The sequence below is a fragment of the Moschus berezovskii genome, chromosome 10 (genome assembly GCF_049115385.1).
Source record: "Moschus berezovskii isolate FMDL1 chromosome 10, NW_MosBer_1.0, whole genome shotgun sequence".
NCBI classification, from domain to species: Eukaryota; Metazoa; Chordata; class Mammalia; order Artiodactyla; family Moschidae; genus Moschus; species Moschus berezovskii.
Window position 1 is genome coordinate 91,787,476 of NC_142469.1, and position 20,959 is coordinate 91,808,434.

The 20,959-nt window shown below is 36.8% G+C and overlaps 1 protein-coding gene across 6 annotated transcripts in view; it reads left to right on the top strand.

Annotated features, from left to right (window-relative positions):
* STXBP5 (syntaxin binding protein 5) overlaps positions 1 to 20,959 on the top strand; it is a 171,157-nt gene that overhangs the window by 8,841 nt on the left and 141,357 nt on the right. For all 6 annotated transcript variants that reach the window (XM_055432787.2, XM_055432789.2, XM_088840813.1 and 3 more), the window contains exons 3-4: positions 11,479 to 11,560; positions 15,441 to 15,541. In XM_055432787.2, the coding sequence (XP_055288762.1) occupies positions 11,479 to 11,560; positions 15,441 to 15,541 (183 nt within the window). The remainder of the gene's footprint in view (positions 1 to 11,478; positions 11,561 to 15,440; positions 15,542 to 20,959) is intronic.

Consider the following 20,959-nt stretch of genomic DNA (forward strand, 5'->3'; position numbering starts at 1 on the left):
CCCCTGGAGAAGGGCATGGCAACCCACTCTAGTCAGTACTTGGCCTGGAGAATCCCCATGGACAAAGGAGCCTGGTGGGCTATAGTCTATGGGGTCTCAAAGAGTGGGACATAATTGAGCAACTAAGCATACCTTTAATATTTGAATGCCTTTTGTTAAACATAATATAGTACTGTAAAACTTTGGAGGAAGTAGAACAGAGTAACTGACTTGATTTCTATTAAATAAACAAAGAGTTCATAAAACTGTCATCATCAAAGACTACCAAAAGGTACTTGCTATATCTCCCTTGCCTTAATCACTTGTGAGATAAGTCACTCTAAGAAGAAAATAGTACCTTCAGATTTAAATACTCAGACTTCTTACTAAGAAGATGTTCAGGCTTCCGTATAATGTCTTGTACATTTAATTTGAACCCATTTCTGATTTTTATTTGTAACATCGAAGAAGAAAGACAAGTTAGTTGTCTTCCATATACCATTATTACAACTTTTAACATTTTTAAAGAATTTAGAGAGTAGTCATCTACTTCTGGATTTGGTGATCCCAGTTGCTTTAATCTCTCACTCTTTTGTATTCATTTTAAAGAAATTTTGAATTCTGTTAATTGCTCCATTCAATGTGTTACTTTTGTTTTTTGGTTTTTTTGGGGGTGGGCAGTGCTTGGGTGGAAGGAGGGTTACTATTAGCGCTCCACAGTGGGTCATGTGTTTAATGATTCCTTAAGTCTAGACTCCTTTTTTTTCTCCATTAAAATAATTTAAAGCTGAATGCTTTTGTTTTTGTGATGTATTTTTGGTTTTAATTTCATCCCTACTTCCACTCATGTAGCCATCTTTTTCTTAATTCACCATTGAAAATCTAAATTTCTGTATTACTATCCTTTTATAAGTAATATCACGTAGTCATTAAGTATCTAAAAATAGATCTTTAGGAATTTATTAACTGTCAGAAATGTTATGAGAAGATGCAGTAGAGTTGAAAGCAATGCAAATTAGAATCAACCAGTATCCTCTGCCTTATAAAAAGTTCAGAAATTTGGACAGTTGGTCAGTATACAATTATAAAATCAAAACAGAAGGAACATGCAGATTCTTAAATGGTTCGCTTAGTATGGTCTCTACTAAAGATCATATAAAAGATGAGCTGTATGTGTCCATACAAATGAAGTAATGAAGATCTAAATCTTTAATTCAGGAGTCAGCAGATCTTTTTCTGTGAAGTGCTAGGTAGTAAATATCTTGGCTTTATCATCTCTGACCCAGCAACTCAACTCTGCTAGTGTAGCACAAAAGCAGCCATAGACAGTATGTGGAAAAAAGAATGTAGATACTTCAGTATATAACTTTATTTAAAATCAGGCAGTGGGCTAGATTCAGCCTGCAAGCTGAAGTTTGCCAGTCTTTGCTCTAGTTTATTAGGCTTCCTTGCTTTTAAATTAGGGAGGAATGCTCAGGAAGGAATTATTGGGCTTCCCAGGTGGCTCAGACAGTAAAGAATCTGCCTGCAATGCAGGAGATCCAAGTTCAATCCCTGGGTTGGGAAGATCCCCTGGAGAAGGGAATAAACCCACTCCAATTTATTCAGCTTCCTTACTTTTAAATTATGGAGGAATGTTCAGAAAGGAATAACTACAGATATTTTTATAGTTAAGTTTTATAAAGTACACTTGCACACTCAAATTTTTAGTCAGAATTAGAAAAATACTGTAAAGAACCAATGATACATGGTACTGTTATATGCCAAGTTAACTTATTTTCATAAGTATTTTTTTGACCCTGTGAAAGATGCATTATTTTTCTGGTGAATTATAATTACTGTGATAATGAAAATAACTTCTCAGGAATCCTTTGGGGACAGTTCAGTCATCAGTTCTATTATTGAAGTATTCAGCTTGTTTGAGACCTTTTCTTCCTAATTTAATTTAAAATATATTGATATTTGTAGTTTTTTCTTAATATTTTCATTAATGTTATATTAAGATAAATAGGAGCATTTAGATACTTTTAAAAATAAAAATGAATGTAAACATTTTGTTAAAGTGTTGTGATTTCTTAGATGTCTGCAAATTTTGATGAAAAATCATTTTCATCTGTGGAAGAAAACCTGAAAAAATATACTAACAACAGCAAAAACTCGTAAAGTTGTGAGAAGGAAATTTGTGTGCATGTTACCTTCTTTAAGAGTCAGAGAGGCTGCTCGTCCTTTCTTGGGATGAATATACACGGTACTTGAATTGAAAAATTATATCTACTTGGAAAAATTTTTATCGTTGTTCACTATCTGCCTGTAACTTTTCACTAGCAGTAACTGCAAACTTTATTCAGTAAATAAAGCGAATTTCTACTTAGTTTCACTTTTCCAACTGGTGTTAATCCTTCTGCTGCTGCTGCTGCTAAGTCACTTCAGTCGTGTCCGACTCTGTGTGACCCCACAGACGGAAGCCCACCAGGCTCCCCCGTCCCTGGGATTCTCCAGGCAAGAACACTGGAGCGGGTTGCCATTTCCTTCTCCAATGTGTGAAAGTGAAAAGTGAAAGTGAAGTCGCTCAGTCGTGTCCGACCCTAAGCGACCCCACGGACTGCAGCCCACCAGGCTCCTCTCCATCCATGGGATTTTCTAGGCAAGAGTACTGGAGTGGCTTGCCATTGCCTCCTCCGGTTAATCCTTCTAAAGGTTATTGTATAAAGACAAATGAAATGACATACTGAACATATACATTTTTACTGGTGCTATGATTTAAAAATGAACATTGATCTAGAATAACTCCCTTAATATGGGCATGAATACAAAGAAAAGAAATTAGCTAATGCTTTTGACTTTAGTACAGACTTCATTGGGAAATTAGAGTTTGCTAAGCACATGATGCTATTTGCAAAATAATGTAGACTTAGAAATTATACAGTAGTTACTATTGAATAATGTTTTATTTTTTTAATTCGGGATATTTTTATAACACCTTTTGGTTGTGTTTCCCTTTCATTAGGGGCTATCTAGAACTTTTGAAGCTTTTCCTGGTGAGGTTGTCTGTTGAAGAGTGATTAATCCTACCCTTTCTTGAAAGTACATAATCTTTTGTTGTAATGGTAGTACCTTGGCTTTTTCACAGCAGTATTCTGCCAAACGTGACTAAATCTAGTGGCATCAACTATTGCAGTACTTTCTGCCAAATTGCTTTCCTTTTGTGTGTGTTTGTATATAATATGTATATATTAATATATATATATATGTAGTCTTTTGAAAGGGACAAAAAGTATTGAAACAGATTTTCCATATTTACAGTCTTTGTACTATATTTTTCATAATGTGTTTTATTTTTCTTATAAAATTCACTTGTCCATACATACTTAAGAACTTAGCCATTAAGCATCTGAGAATGGATGCTGGGATAAAAGACTGTTACTTGATACATAAGAATGTATGTTCCTTTTTGTTTCTTTAACCCAGACCACGATTATTTATGACTGTATTTCACAGATCACTGAGCAAGTGGTTCATTTGAAAATATATTTATGTATCAAAAGCCATTCTAAAGAACTGCTGTGATAGTAAATATAATTCATTTTGACCCCTTTAGAGATAGTCCTAACTCCAAAGCAGTAAATAATAAGATTAAATATTTTTCAACCACTCTGTTCAAAAATAATACATTCTCATTCAAAACAATAGTGGATGATGTAGCTCAAGACCTATTCCAATCTATTCAATTAATGCTATAATTGGGGCTTCCCTGGTGGCGCTAGTGGAAAAGAATCTGCCTGCCAATGCAGGAGACGTGAGACACGGGTTCAATCCCTGGGTCAGGAAGATCCCCTGAAGTAGGAAATGGTAACCCACTCCAGTATTCTTGCCTGGAAAATTCCGTGATAAGCGGAGCCTGGCGGACTACAGTCCATGGGGTCACAAAGAGTCAGATGTGACTGAGCATAAGCACTGTGCTGTAATTGCACTTTAGATGCTGCAGTCACTTTGTGTTGATGTGTCACTCACAAGAAAAGCAGTCAAATGGCATTGGACATTTACTGTAAATTACTAAAAATTGTGTTAAGAAAGTTTTAAATGTTGACCTGTGCATCTTTCATGGTTAATTTTAGTATTTTGTTTTACTGTAGAAATAGTGCACAGTATAATTTTGCTTAGGTAGCAGACTAGCAGAATGTTAGAATTGTGAGTAAGAAGTAAAAATTACGTCCACCCTTATGAGAGTGTGGCTAGTTGCACTTCTTAACGTCTTAATTTTCTTGGTAGACTTTACTCTTCAGAGCAGTTTTGGCTTCACAGCAAAATTGAACAGACAGTACAGAGATTTCCTATATATCCTTATTTCCACTTGGCACAGACGCCCCCATTATCAGCATCCCCCCCAGAGTGATACATTTGTTACAGTTGATGAACCTACACTGACACATCGTCACTCAAAGTCCATAGTTACGTAAGGGTTCCTTCTTGGTATTATACATACAGTGGGTTTTGACAACTGGATATCGACACGTATCCACCTTTAGTATCATACAGAATAGTTTCACTGCCCTAAAATTTTCTGTGCTGTACCTATTCATCTCTCCCCTTTCCCTACCTCTTGGTAACCAGTGATCTTTTTACTGTCTCCATAACTTTGCCTTTTTTTTGGAATGTTTTATAGTTGGAGTCATACAGTCAGCAGCCTTTTTAGATTGTATTTCACTCAGTAATATGCATTTGAGTTTTCCTTATCTCTTAATAGTTGATAACTCATTTCTTTTTTGTGTTAAATAATATTCCATTGGCTGAATGTACTGTGGTTTGTTTATCCATTCACCTACTGAAGGACATCTTTAGTTGCTTCTAAGTTTTGAAAAAGTAGGTATACACATCCATGCATGGTTTTATGTGTTGATATAAATTTTCACCTCCTTTGGGTAAATACCAAGGACTAGGACTATTAGATTGTATGAGTATGTTTAGTTTTATAAGAAACTGCCAAACTGTCTTCCATCTGTCTTCCATTTGGTACAGTGCTGTACCATTTTGTATTCCCACCCAGCAGTGAACAAGAGCTATTTGGCTGCATGTCATCATCATCTTTTGGTGTTGTCGGTTCTGAATTTTGGCTCTTCTAATACATTTGTAGTGATATCTCCTTGTTCTAATTTGCATTCCCTCCAGTAACCTATGTGGGGCATCTTTTCATATGCTTATATGCCATTTGTATATCTTCTTTGGTGAAGTGTCTGTTAAGGTCTTCGGCTCATTTTTAATTGGGTTATTTGTTTTCTTATTGTTGAATTTTAGGAGTTCTTTATATATTTTGGATAATGATCCTTTATCAGTTGTGTTTTGCCACTTTTTTCTTCAAGTCTGTGGTTTGTCTTGTTATTCTGAGTTCTGCGTTTCACAGAGCAGAAGTTTTCAATTAAGTCCTGTTTATCAATTTTTCTTTCTTTCATGAATTGTGCCTTTGATGTGTCTAAAAATTCGTTGCCAAATACAAAGTCATCTAGGTTTTCTCCTATAAGAATTTGATAGTTTGGCATTATACATTTAGGTCTGCCATCCATTTTGAGTTCATTTTTATGAAGGATGTAAGGTCTGTGCCCAGATTAATTTTTGGTGGTAAGGGAGGGGAAGTGTTCTGTAGGCCTGTGTGTAGGTCGCAGTCTTTTTGCAAGCCTGTGCTTCGGGACCGTGAACTTCTCAACTGTTCTCAATTCCCTGCTCCTCCCATCTCCACCGGAGGAGTTAGGGTGGCTGGAGAGGGTTGAAGTTGATTTCCCTTCCTTCATACCAGTTAGGTTCTGATAAACCCCCAGCAGTTTAGGCTCTGTTTATTGCTCCCAAGGGTAGACCTTGTTACAAACAGAACACTCCAGTATATTTAGAAATGGTTGCTTTTCCCTTTCCAAGAGGGCATTTTTCTCAGATAGAACATGGTAGAGCTCTTGGAGGTAAAACTCCCAGAATTGTGGGAAATCCCCCCTCCCCATGACTGGGTCCACCTGGGATTTCTCACAAACTTGTCTACGGTAAACCTCCAGCAGTTCATCATCAAGTGCAATCTAGGTTTTCGTGTCCCAGCACTGATTCCTGCAAACGTGTCTGCTGGTTGGTTCGTTTTGTTATGTTGTCATTCTCTGTATTGGCCTGTCTCTGCAGTTTTGGGAGCAGCCATTTGCCCTATGAATTCTTTTAAATCTAAGAAAAGTTGTTGATCTTTAGTTTGTTCAGCTTTTTATTTGTTAGGATGAAATGACAACTTGCAAGTGTCTTATGTGCTGGACCAGAAATCGGAAGTCTGCATTAATTTTTATAGGTGAAAAATACATGATATTTAATTTTTAAAAAGATGTTTAAATTGATGTTTGTCAAGTCGATGAAACTATAAAGTTAGGGGTACTGTACTATAAAAGTGAAAATGAAAATAATTGCTATTTGACAAAAATTTTAGTATTGTAGATACAAAGTTCATAAAATATAAAATGAAATGTTCTTCACTATCTTAAACCTATCAAGTTGATTAGAACTAATTCAGATGGAAGTAGCAAATTTTTAGAAGTTTGAAAAGTAAGACCCTTGATGAGATTAAGGGGATTCATGATAATTTTTCAGATTATTTTTCTTCAAATGAAACAGTTTAATTTGTTGTTCTTTAATAACTAAGTTGTGCCTCACTGTTTGTGACCCTGTGGACTGCAGCAGGCCAGGCTCCTCTGTCCTCCACTGTTTCTTAGGGTTTGCTAAGATTCATGTCTGTTGAATTGGTGATGCTAACCATCTCATTCTCTGCCACGCCCTTCTCCTTTTGCCTTAAATGTTTCCCAGCATGAGGGTCTTTTCCAATGAGTCAGCTCTTCGCATCAGATGGCCAGGCTAATTATTCATATATAAATATGTACCTTGTGTCTATGTGCATGTGTATATCTATATGAATTTCATAGAAGATAATTCTTAATTATGCTTTTGCCACAAAGTTTTCCAGGTTTTCTCAGCCATGGCTACACATTAGAATGATTTGTGGAACTGGAGGGAAAAAAATGAAATAAAACAATGCCCAAACATGTGCTTAGATTTCCTCTCTAGATAGAAAATTCTGATTCAGTGAGTCTGGCATGGAGTTTGACATTTGTTATTTCTTTTTTGTTGTAATTGTCCATGGCTGCTTATGATATAGAGCCAGAATTAAGAAGGACTGGTTAAATGTTTGGTAGACAGGGTAGTATTCTTAGTGAGGCAAATGGTAGATAAGAAGCACATTCAATACAGTGTATGTAGAGAGGATGTCATTTTTAAAGCAGTCATAACATCTTGAGATTTGTGGTATTACCGTGAGGAAACAAGCTGACACTTAGTTCTGTCATGGCCTTTGGAGCCAGTGCTGTGAAACTGATGTGCGAAGTATTTATGAAGATGAAAAGGAACTGGAATTCTGGGTGTGCCTTACTCATCTTCCTAGCAGTGTATCACTGGACATGAGAAGCAGTAGTGAAAGGCCACGGAGTCTGATTAAGAGGTTGAAAAGTCCAGTCTTGAATTGCAGGGGATCCTTAAACCCGTCAGGTGAGGCAGGCAGGGGCGCAGTTCACAGGTGAAAGCATGGCAGCACACGTAGGTTGGCTTAGTTTTCAGGGTCCAGTTTGCATTTTTCCCATTTTTTTCTGGTTATCTGCTGCCTTTAGAACTTTCTTTGAGAACAGATTGTATTTTTTGTTTTCCCTTTTGTTTGTTGCCCCATTTATTCCTCATAACAGTACAGAATAACAGAATTGAAAGCTTTCACGTGCAATGTGATTTATGTTCACACAGAGTAAATGGTAGGCTAAAGCTCATCCTCTTTTCATTTTCAGAATCCTTTTGTCAATATTCTTTGACCACACTATGGCGGTATTTGGAATTTATCTTTGTTACTGAAAAATAATCACATTACAGTTTAAGACTTAGGCCATTAAAAGTGAAAATCATCCACCAACCTTTTATTCGCAGAACAGCATGCCGGTTCAGTGTAGACACCTTGAAGGCTTACTGGAATACTTAAAGAGGTATGAATTACCCTGTTTGCTGAAAGTCTAAGGATGTATTAAAAGAAGTGGTAACAGAAGTTAGTGGAAATCTTCCGGCTTTCTGAGGGATTCAAATGCTGCGCCTGGGCTTACTGTTTTTAATGGCGTCAGGGAAGAACAGTTTACTCTTAAAAGTCTTTCTTAGTTTGTTGGCAGAATATCTGCTCAAAGTTACATTCACAGAATGTTACATAATTAAACATGGGATAATTTATTAGTTATAATTTATGAGTTCATGAAAAATATGGCTATCCACATCCTTGTTTTAAACTTTGCAACATATAAATGTATTTTCAGATACTGCACAGGATGTCAAAGTCCTCCAGTTGCTTTCCACTGTATTCCAGTCTTCTGTTTCTGGTTGCAAAATTGATTATGTCATTTCTGTTGTTGGAACAATACTGATACTCTCTTTGACTTTTTCTTTGTTGACAGGAATTGATGAACAGATTCTCTAAGAAGATATATAATTTAAAAGATCTTAATAGTTTACTCAGTACAGTACAGTATGTAGCACTGATCATTACCACATTCTTCATAAAAGTAGAGGTTGTCCAAGCATGTATATACTGCACAGTGGCAATGACAGCAGTGAAGTTTGCCGAGGAATTATTCTTTCAGAACGTGTGACTGGCTGAGGTCCCATTGCCTGCTTCTTTTACTGTTTTTTATTCTATTTTGCTGACGGTACAGTGGAAAAATCCCAGAAGAAAGAAGAAGCAATAAGAGGAGCTATTGCTATGATTGTAATACCGACCTAACAAATGACTGGAAGGTCAAATGAATAGGCTGGAAATACAGATTTCCTGGAATTTTGAGAGCTATAATCGATCCTAAAGACAACCTAGTCTAGTCTCCTGATAGAAATAAGAACTTTGAACGTGTTTCTAGTATCCTGTACTGTTCGTTGACTTTCTGAAAAACGAGCTTAATTTTACCTAAGAAGCTATGACAGGACATAAACAGGTTTCTTAAATTTTATAAAGTCATTCATTCATAGATATTTATTAAATGCCTGCTATGTGCCAAACACTATTGCAGGTTCTGGGAGTGAAGAGATAAGATCATCATATTCCTATTAGCTGAAACTCTTAAAAGTCTAGGTAGGCTGTAAGGAAGGCTTTCAAAACTTTATTGTTTTTATGGTATTTACTTGCTACGAAAAGTTACATTTGGTCTGGTTTTATTGTTTCAGACTAGTCTGACTTTCCTGGTCTCAACTATAAGTGTTTCCTTTATATTCTCAGCTTTAAAATGACTTGAAATAAGTCAGGTGATGTTTAGATGTGAAAATTTTGGGGAAGTGAGGTTTGATGATGGTGTGTTTGTGTCTCTGTGTATGTCCTGGAGTTATTAATAGACTGCATGAGTTCAAACCCCAGCTTCCTTACTAACTAGCTGTATGGCTTTGGGTAACTTATTTAACTTTGTGTATAAGTTTCCTCATTTGTAAAAATGTTGCTTATAATAGAGGGTACTCTTTGTGAGGTAATACATGTATATAGTGCTTGGCACATTGTTCTCAGCAAATGTTAGCTAGTATGATGATAATGATGATGTACTTACTTCTTCACTCCCTCCATTTCCAACCAAATATGTATGTGTGTGTGTGTGTAAAACTGTTTAGGCAACTGAATGAATGCTTATTTTGAATTTAAATTTGGCACAGTATATAAAAGATTCTACTAGATCTAGTAGATCTTTGTTCCTGCTTATCTGTCCTCTGTCCTTACATATGTCTTCCTGGTTATTCTTCATTAATAGCTGGTTTTATTATATTACTTATTCCTGTAAATATTTCTCCCTTCCCTCCTCCCCCCATTGCTTTCTTAGAGGATTCCCTGCAGGACATCTGGTCCTATCTAAAACATTCATAAGATATATGGTCCATGCCAAAAGCTTCTTGAATTTGGTCCTGTCTAAAATGTCCGTGAGCATACTTGATCTATGCAAAATGGTTTTGGACAGGACCCAGTTTCAGGAACCTTATGGTGTGGACCCCAATGTCTTAATGGTCATTTGAGACAGGATTCAGTGTCTACTCACCTTGAGGGTCATGTCTAAATTCGGAGATCATGTCTGTATTCAGAGACTCTGCTCCCAGTCAAACAGCCTCGTCTTCTGCAGTTCCTCTTCAGGAGTCTTGCTGGTTGGTGCTTGTCTGGACAAGAACCACGAGTGTAGCTATGTAGGAAGTGTCTGGCATATGTCATGGGTCAGGTATATTGTTGGTTTACTCCAGAAACAAAGATGACTAGTAGGATTAGGTAGATATTAAAGCCTTTGATAGGTAAGCTGTAAACAAATTAAAGGTATCTAAGGTAGGAAGATTGCAACATTTTAAAAAGAATACATTGGAGTTCAGAATTAGAAGGTAAGATAAAATGACACAAAGAAATGTCAGTGTAGCCTTATCTCGGCTATACTTTCTAGTTGTGTGACTTGAGAGAAGTCATTTTCTCTGTGCTTCAGTTTCCTTATCAATTTGTGTGTGTGCGTGCTGTCACTTCAGTTGTGTCTGACTGTGTGAGACCCTATGGACTCTAGCCCACCAGGCTCCTCTGTCCATGGGATTCTCCAGGCAAGAATACTGGATTAAGTTGCCATGCCCTCCTCCAGGGGATATTCTGATCCAGGGATCGAACCCACATCTCATGTCTCTTGCATTGGCAAGCGGGTTCTTTACCATTAGCGTCACCTGGGAAGCCCCCTTATATGTTTATATGAGGGATGTTTTATATTCTTCATGGTTGTGAGGATTGAATGAGTTAATTTGTATACTAAGTTTAATATAATGTCCAACATACAGAAAATGCTGTCCGTTTCCTGTTATTATATGGAAATTAATAGATATTTACATTTTAATCTGTATTCTAGTATATTGTAAGAGACTGATAACATTCATTGGTGATATAACTTGCCACAGTTAAACATATTTATGCGGTTCTTCATTATATTTTTAGCCTATGGTATTTAAAAATGACACTACAGGAATAAAAAATACTAGTGAAAAGATAGTTGTTTCTAAAAGCAGTATTCCAGAATGACATATGTCTACTTTTCAGATTTGTTTACTGACTTGGGAAAAATTGGGTGCTCTGTAGATCAGCTACCTTTTCTTTTATTTTAAATGAAAGAAAAAGACTAGGGCCAGAATAAAGTATATTAAATACATGTAGCTTGGTTCTGTATATTGCTGTTTTTAACTTTTTTTTCTAGAAGAGATAGCTGTCTTATTTCTTTTAGATCTGAAATCTCTGAGATTTCTGACTCTCAACAGAAAGTAGCTGATTAGATCGATGCGTAATCTAACTCTAAATCTCAGCCTTAGTAAATAGCCTGTATTGAATATCAGGCCATCAAAATGTTTGTCTGTTATGTAACTTTATCAATTGCTATAAAAAGCCCACACATACCATAAACTCCTTAATGAAATTCACGACAGCTTTGGTCGTCCAGGAGTAGAATGTTACTGCCAACATGACAGTGGAGCTGCGGTAATTCAGCTTCAGTTCCTGATAAATGAGGTTAGTGAGCTGCTTTAATCTCTCTTTGCTTACCTATGAAATAGGGCCATATCCCATCTTTCAGAATTCTTGCATGCAATTATATTTTAATATTTGAGTAAAACCAAATTTCTTGTAGGCCAGCACTAATAGTAATTCACTTTAAGTCATCATCATGGACAGTTCCATAAATAATGTAAGATGTTTCTCAAAACAGTGTTGAAAATAGAATGACATAAAGTAAGATCTTTTTGGTACAATGTGCTGCATTTAAATTTTATTACACGGATATTGAAAGTTACGTAACGTATAAAAATCTGCATTAATTTTTTTCAAAGATTGATCTTATTATAAATAACAAAATGTACTTCTTGCCAATGAAATACAACCAGGAAACCAAAATCCATTAGACACTGGTTATTGTCCAGAGTTCTTGCTGTATCACTTATTGGGTGAAGTAATTGATGCCTTTCTTTCCAATACAGTGTAAAGTTGGGAGGGAATTAGAGATACATCATTTTATTAGCAGAGTAAACAATGTGTTTGCAGGTTTTAAACAAGTTTGAGCAGCTCTGACAATAGATGTTTTCAGATGTAGGAACAGGCAGGAAAAGTTGTTCATAGAAGAAAAGCAAATTACTCCAGAAAAGATTCTGCTGTACTTGGATGTGAGGGTATGTGGGCATTCTTTTTGCCCCTGGGTCCTTGGGTTTCATGGAATGAATTTTTAGATGTAAATAAGAGAAAGGAAATACTTTTCTTCATATCAGAGGATTTAAGTGAGGCAGTAGGGATATACAGAGCTAAAGAGTAATATAAAGATTTTAGTAAAACTAAAAAGGGCAATATATTTTAGTAAAACTGTGATCCAAATAATACACAGTTGTGTAGGTTTTTCAAGGTCAGAGGGAAAAACTTCAGTTTTCAATTCAGTATTCTGTGTAAGATTGAGTAATAGGCCTTGTAAAATGTTAAGATACACATAAAAAAATCACTATGTAGAAAGTTGTTGAATCCATATGTGAGATTTTTTTCCTTTTTTAAAAAAAAATTATGAAATAATTAGAATGGCCACTAGCTTCAAGATAGAGAGCCTATGTACCCTTTCCCCTTTCACCCATAGTAATGCTTTACATAACGATAGTAACATATTAAGCCAGGAGAATGACATAAATACTAGTGACTAGACTACAAGCCTTATTTCGATTTCACCACCAGTTTCTACACTCTCACTGTGTGTATGTGTGTATAGTTTCGTGCAATTTTATTGCATGCATACGTTTCATGTAATGACCAACGGTAATAAGGTACAGGTCAGTACCAGCACATAAGGAATGCCCTCAGGCTACCTCTTTATACTTGCAGCCCTTATTGCTCTCAGTCCCTAATACTTGGCAACAGCTAACCTATTCTCCATCTTTATATTTGTGTTAAGATCATTTTTTTTTAAAACAATATGAGCGATGTAAATAACATTGCAAATTGATTAACTATGCACCTAAATTTGGTCTACCCTGGTAGCTCAGGTAAAGAATCCACCTGCAATGCAGGAGACCCCGGTTCAATTCCTGAAGCAGGAAGATCCCCTGGAGAAGGGACAGGCTACCCATTCCCGTATTCTTGGGCTTCCCTTGTGGTTCAGCTGGTAAAGAATCTGCCTGCAATGCGGGAGACCTGAGTTTGATTCCTGGATTAGGAAGATCCCCTGGAGGAGGGCATGGCAACCCACTCCAGTATTCTTGCCAGGAAGATTCCTGTGGACAGAGGAGCCTGGTGGGCTATAGTCCATGATGTCGCAAAAAGTCAGATACAAGTGATCAACTAAACACAGCACACCTAAATTTTAGAAATCTTAACTAGTCGATTAAAAATATTATAATCTTATTAGTTGATTATATATCTTAATTGATCTTAGTCATTATTCATAATCTAGGATTGTTTTCTGTAGAATTTATCATAAAGTTCTTTGATATTTTACATGTTTAAATGTTACACTTTAAGTACTTCAAAAGGACAGTTTTAAAACATGCTTAGCAAAATATGACTGTTTAAATGGGAATGGCTATGGAAATGTGAAAGTTGAGAGTAGCTGTTTGCTTTCAGTTTTGGAAAACTATTATGTAGGTAAATGAGCCACCATAGGCAGTCAGCTGTATTTTGGCTCTGCATCTTCTCTTCTTCCTTGAGATACTAAGATGGGACAAACATCTTGAGAAAGAAGATGACCTGGTCTGAAACTATGGTGGAAGTAAGAAGGAAGAGTCAAATCTTGGATACTCTGAATCCTTTGAGTTATCTGCTTCAGAGTGATGAAGATGCCTTCTAGTGAAAAGGAGAGTATGTGGACTTTAAGTATTTCTGCTTTCCAAGTCATATTGGGGCAATAGGAGTAGTTACCCAGTAGAGTAGCCCTCATCAAATTTCACAGGTGGAAAGGACTTGGTGAGGTCATTGAATGTAGATTGTCTTCAGAGCTATTTTAGTTCTCTTGGATAAATGAGAAACTCTTCCTATTTTAAAAGACAGATTTTAAGATTTCTCATCATAACCTGAAGGATTGGAATTGCAAATCGTTTTTGAAATTAAGTTCTTCATGTTGAATCTATTATCTTATTCTCTGTTAGATGAAAAGTATCTTCTTCCTCTTTTGAGGAAAAACATTCATATGTCTTAATAAATCAGCCTTAGTCTATAGATTTTTAATCCAATTCACACATCAAAATCACTGCTGGCGATTTAGAAAAATAAATCTGCAGTGGTCCTTGCTCTAAAAATTCTGATTTGTCAGGTTGGAGGTGAGACTGAGTCCCCTGCATGATTCTCACACGGTGCCAAAGGTTTTCTTTTTCAGACCTGATAGTGTTTAATAGTTTTGGCTATTCTAACTTTCTAAATTAGTCAGATTCTTCAACCCTTTGGACTCTGAAATTGTAGAGAGCTGAATGCTATCTTTGTTTTCCATATCATTCTAGTAGTAGAATTATGATCTCAGCAGAGTACGTTCATTTGTCTTAAGCCAAATCAAAGTTACTTCATACCATATATTTATCTTTTAGTCAAGGGAGTATGTACGGTAAGGACAAAGTAACTTATGGTCTGACTTCTAATTTTACATAACTAGTTGCTGATAACTATATCCAACTAGATCCTAGTATCAGTTCGATTCAGTCGCTCAGTCATGTCTGATTCTTTGTGACCCCATGGACTTTAGCACACCAGGCTTCCCTGTCCATCACCAACTTCCAGAACTTCCTCAAACTCATGTCTATCGAGTCTGTGATGCCATCCAACCATCTCATCCTCTGTCATCCCCTTCTCCTCCTGCCTTCAATCTTTCCCAGCATCAGGGTCTTTTCTCATGAGTCAGTCGTTTGCATCAAGTGGCCAAAGTATTGGAGCTTCAGCTTCAGCATCAGTCCATCCCAATGAGTATTCAGGACTGATTTCCTTTAGGATTGACTGGTTTGATCTCCTTGCAGTCCAAGGGACTCTCAAGAGTCTTCTCCAACACCACAGTTCAAAAGCATCAATTCTTTGGTGCTCAGCCTTCTTTATAGTCCAACTCTCACATCCATACATGACTACTGGAAAAACCATAGCTTTGATAGACGGACCTTTGTCAGTAAAGATCCTAGTATACTTTTAGTTTATAAGCTATTAAATTGTACTTTAATTAAATTGTTGAAGTTTAAACATAATTTTTATATATCCGTATACACATAGTACACTTTTCTACGTCTGCTGCTTAGAATTTGGGTGAGGCAAATGTTTCTCAGAACTAAAGCTAATATTGGCAAAAAGCTTTGAAATTTGAGAAGGAGATTTTTTGGCAGCTCTTTTAGTAGCATTAATGTTTGTAAATATATTCTATATAAAATATATATTACACTTTATTTTTAAGGGAGCTCTTGTGAGTGCCTTGGCTGATGACACCTTACATTTATGGAATTTACGTCAAAAGAGACCTGCCATACTACATTCACTTAAATTTTGCAGGGAAAGGTAAGAATTTCCTCAGTTATTTTATGTATATGCTATTTTATACTTCTTGAAAATTTTTTGAATATTATTCTTTAATCTTTTTTGTGTGTGATGGATTTTGTGTACAATCTAAAAAATATTTCAAAAACTTAAGCTGCTGTACAGTAAAAGGCATGTTTCCTTCCTTTTCATACCCATCTTCCTCTACAGAAGTACCCACAGAAATTTCTTTAGTGTCCCTCTAGAACTATATAAATACATAAGCAAAAATCTCTGTGTATAGCTTTTTTATTTGCATAAAGGTAAGGCATAACATATTCTCTGTGTAACTTGTATTCATTTAATAAAACTGATCAATTTTTTTCATGTTGCTATATTTAAATCTTCTTTAGTCATTTTTATAACTGCTTAATACTTCATTGTATGGAATCTCCATAATTTATTCAGACTGTCTTCATGAATTAACTGTAAGTTTGATATATCTAAGACTGGGTTTAATATGAATGGACATTTCTGTCATTTTCAGTTTGTTCATTTGCTCTGTGATGTTGCATATTTCTGTGTCCACTTAGGCAAGTATATCTGTAATATAAATTTGTAGAAGTGAAATGACTTGGTTATAATATAAATTTGTAGAAGTGAAATGACTTGGTTATAGAAATCTCACATGACGTGAATTTTGTGGGTGATTGGAAAAGGCTTTTTCACTCCAATTTTGTTAAACATTCTCCCATATTTTTTTAAAGTACTCTTAAAGCTGCATTTTTGTGCTTAAACTTTGATTCATGTGGAACTTTGGCATGAACTGTGCATAAGGAATACAGTATCCCCTCCCCATTGTTATGAGGTGTATTTTTTTGTTGTGTATATGTGTATTTGCTATGCTGTACTTAGTCGCTCAGTTGTGTCAAACACTTTGTGACCCATGAATTGTAGCCCACCAGGCTCTTCTGTCCATGGGGATTCTCCAGGCAAGAATACTGGAGTGGGTTGCCATGCCCTACTCCGGGGACCTTCCCAACCCAGGGATTGCACCCAGATCTCCCACATTGCAGGAAGATTCTTTACCATATGAGCCACCAGGGAAGCCGTAGAATATGGGAGTGGGTAGCCTGTCCCTCCTCCAGGGGATCTTCCTGACCCAGGAATCGAACTAGGGTCTCCTGCATTGCAGGCGGATTCTTTACCACTTGAGCTACCAGGGAAGCCCATGTATGTGTGTGTATATATATGTATATCTGTGTGTATGTATATATATGCATGTGTGTTAAGGTTAAGAAATCTGAATCTCGCTAGCATCTGAATGCGATGGAGTTAGTGTCAGGCCATGTCTGTGAGAAGGTAGTCATTAGACTCCCCAATCCATGTCTAAGAATCAGGCCATGTCCCTGCCTTGATAAATATCAGTCCATTCAGGTTATATAAACTGATCAATCTGTTTGTGAATTTGGGCTTCTGCCCACAGTGGCCTTCCAAAGTAGACAAGCTAAAGAAGCTGCTGGGAATATAGCATAGACTTTTCTAGCCAACACCAGAGCACGTCTGCACTGTATGTCAGACCAGAACTGGCAGGTGGTCAGTAGCATAGTTAGCTATTGGGCTTCATCTTGTCTAGGAAGATAAATCCCTAATGGCTTGGAATCGTGGTTCTACTGCTAGGAAAGGGGCAAATATGGTAGAGGAGTTTATGGAAGGAGGGAGCAATGAGATAAGGGAGAAAGAGCATGGAAAAAGTCAAGGTTCAGTTCTTCTCCACCCAATGGGAGTAGAGCCAGCCTATCAACTTGCTGGGCAGAGTTTCTTAGTCTATTTGCCAGTGGGCTTTCAGAAGAGGCCCTCCATCAGCCTCAAATGCCCTTGGGCTGGTGAAAGTAGTGGTGGGCATCTTAGTACTCATCTTCTTCTTGTTGGTCTCAAAGCACCTACTGGCAATGGAAGTGTAGGTATATCAGAGTTGTTGTCAACCTGGTGCATTGTTACCCTCCAGAGGGCATTTGACACTGTCTGGAGACATTTTTTTGTACACTTGAATTGGGTTGGGTGAGCAGTGCTACTGTTATCTAGTGGATAAAACCACAGTTACTGTCAAACATGTTAAAATACACAAGACAGTCCCCTATAACAGAGAATTATCTGGTCCAAAAGATCAGTAGTGTCAAAGTTCACAAAAGCCTGCACTCTGGCACATCAAAGTGATATCATTTGATCACTGTGGGGTGCCGTGCAAGATCTCTTAATCCACCACCCACTGAAGGGATTCTTCCAGGATGTAGAATTCTAGTAGAGGAATACCTCTGATAATTTACCAGTGGCATGCCCATATTGCTTGCTGGGACACAGGAATGTGGCAGTATGTCATCCAAGTTCACAAACATACTCTGCAGGTTATCATGATAATCTTCATGCAGGAAGGATCAGGCCTCAAGTAGTCCCACAGTGGTCAGAGTCCCATGATTGTCTGGTATGTAGTAAAGTTTTCTCTGTAGTACCCCTAAGGTTGGTTTCCAAAAAATTCTAATAAATGTGGATAAGGAACCATAAGCTAGTCGATAAGGTACCTATAGGCACATATATTGACAAACGGATGGCACTTTTGTGTGAAAAATGAAAAAGTATCCCCTTTTGGTGGATACAACTTAAGAGTCCACCATTCTCCTCCTTAGTGGGGTGCCATTGTGCAGGGTGCAGCTGATACAATTGTGTGAGGTGATCCTAAAAGTTACAAATCAAATCAACTGATGGAGTTCCCATTTTCAGTTCTGTAATATACTCTACCCACCTCACCAGTAGAAACTAGTTGGTTCTGATCAAATTTCAGCTTCCCTTCAGCCTTTATTGTGCTGTGCTTAGTTGCTCAGTCGTGTCTGACTCTTTGCGACCCAGTGGACTGTAGCTGGCCAGGCTTCTCTGTCCATGGGGATTCTCCAGGCAAGAATACTGGAGTGGGTCACCATGCCCTTCTCCAGGGGATCTTCCCGACGCAGGGCCTTAATTAGGACAACAAAAAGCAAGACACTATAGCATGGGTAACTTGGTTCTTGAATATTCTCTTTGCATGAAATCCTCTAGGATGGCCACAAACGTCTGTAGCATCTGTTGTACCTCAGTGCTGAGAAATGGGACCAATGCCTCATGGTAGAACTTTGTTGTGTTTTCTTGAGACTAAAGTTCAGATTTCCTCAAATGGTAGGAAGGGGCAAGATGGCGTTTGGGAGTCTACTATTCTGCAGCGTCTGGTTCCAGGTGGGGAGGGGAAGACCTGCTACAGCTCTAGGAACCTGCCCCTTATTCTGCCCCTCACCCTGAACTCTGTCATTTACGACTTTTGACTCTTCATAATGCCCTGTAATCTCTGCTCTGGTGGAAGCCTTCTGTAGGAGCAGCTGCCCCAGGCAGAAGGAGGGATGGAATCCTATCATTTCCTGCCCATCCTTCCATTTCCCTCATTTGCAGGTATCCGTTCTTTTCTTTATACAGCTGCTTCGCATTCTGTTTTTATATCCGTGTCAGTCAGGATAGTCTGGTATTATACTCTAAAATGTTAAGAGTTAAAGGAGCAACAGTTTATTTTTACTTATGCTGTATGTTCTTTGTGGATTTGCCTGAACACTCTTTATTATCATTATCATTTTTATTCCAGAATCTTGGCTGAAAAACAGCCAGTCTTTACAGCATTAGCAGTCAGTGTAGTGAAGAGTAAAAGAATATGGAGAAGCATGCTTGGCTCTTAAAACTTCCGCCTGGACGTGATATATATCTCTTCCATTCTCATTTCTTGGGCCAGAGCAAGGAACATGGCCATCCCTAGTTTTACTCATCTAAACTAGAAGAAAAAGAGCTGGAATATTTATGAATACTTATAACTACCATGCTGCTGATTTTTATTATTGACATTGAAGTACAATAAGCAGTAACCTAGTTAATTTTATCCTCATTCCACAATGGATTTGGGCTAACTGAATAGTTAAGTTACTCTATTTCATCTTTATGCTATGTATTTTTATTCTGAAACTAGGAAAGGCAGCAAAAGTATGAAAATTTTATAAATCTATTTTATTACATTCTGAACAATTGTTAAATGCTTCAAAGTTTTTATTGTAATATGGTCTTATTTTAATAAATAGTTAAATTTTCTTATTTTAGTAGAAACTTACATAGGAATTACAATGGTTTAATTGTAATTTTTCATAATGTGGATTTTTTCTGGTCTTAACTTTTTGAAATTATGCTATATGTTTGGCCGCTAAGTTGTGTCTGGCTCTTTTGCAACCCCATGGACTGTGCCACAATATACATAACATAAAATTTACTCTCTTCACCATTTTTAGGTGCACAGTTCAGTTGTGTTAAGCAACCACATCATGTGGATATTTTGATAAGATTTCACGTTTATGATTAAGAAAAAAATGTAGAAATTGAAGTCTCAAATTTTGGTTGAACTATATGAATTTAGACATTACATCACTGCTTTGTTTGTTGGTTTTGGTAGAAACTTTGAATTTGACAAGTAAAATTCTATCTGGCAGTTGCCTTATCAGAATATGTTCAGTTTAGCTTCTATGTTTCTTTTTTTCCTTTAAAGAAAGTTTAATTGGGAGAAAGGTGTGGGTTTATAATTAACTGCAACTATCTGCTAATCTTTTTACATCACCTTGAACTATCATGACCAGGATTCTTTTTTAAAAAAAGTTTTTATTGGAGTATAATTGATTTACAATGTTGTGTTAGTTTCTGCTGTACAACGAAGAAATAGCCTGTATGTCTACATATATCCCTCCTTCTAAACCTCCCTCCGATTTATCCCCTACCTCACTCCTCTAGGTCATCACAGAGCACCAAGTTGAGTTCCCTGTGCTATAGAGCAGGTTCTCACTGTCTGCTTTACACACGATAGTGTATATCTGAGCATGACCAATATTCGTAACATTAAATTTTTTCATAATAGTTTTGAAGTAACTGTATATGAAACAGCTCAATATTAAGGAATAAATTTATATATCTATGCTTTCTTATGGAGGATCTGTTATTCTCTTAGTGAAATTTCAAAGGCTAGAATTTTTCTCCATAAATATATTAGACACCTCAATAGCTAAGTCTTTATATTGAAACTAAAATACTTGTCTTAAAGATACGTTTTCTTTTATGCTAACACTCTGATTTACAGTTTACTCTCTGATTTAAAGCATTTCCATTTGATGACAGATATATATTTTTAGAGAATAAAATAAGCATGCATTCTAAACTAATGGTTAGGAAAATATTATATGAATTGATAATCCATTGATAATCAAAATTTCATCTTAGCAGTTATCAATGGAACATCAGTGACCAAAGTCCTCTAAAGAAAAAATGAAAAGTAACCAATAATAAAGTAACCCATTCAGATACCAACATAGCAGTTGAGAGAGTTGATGCCTGTAATACTTTAGGAGCTGACTG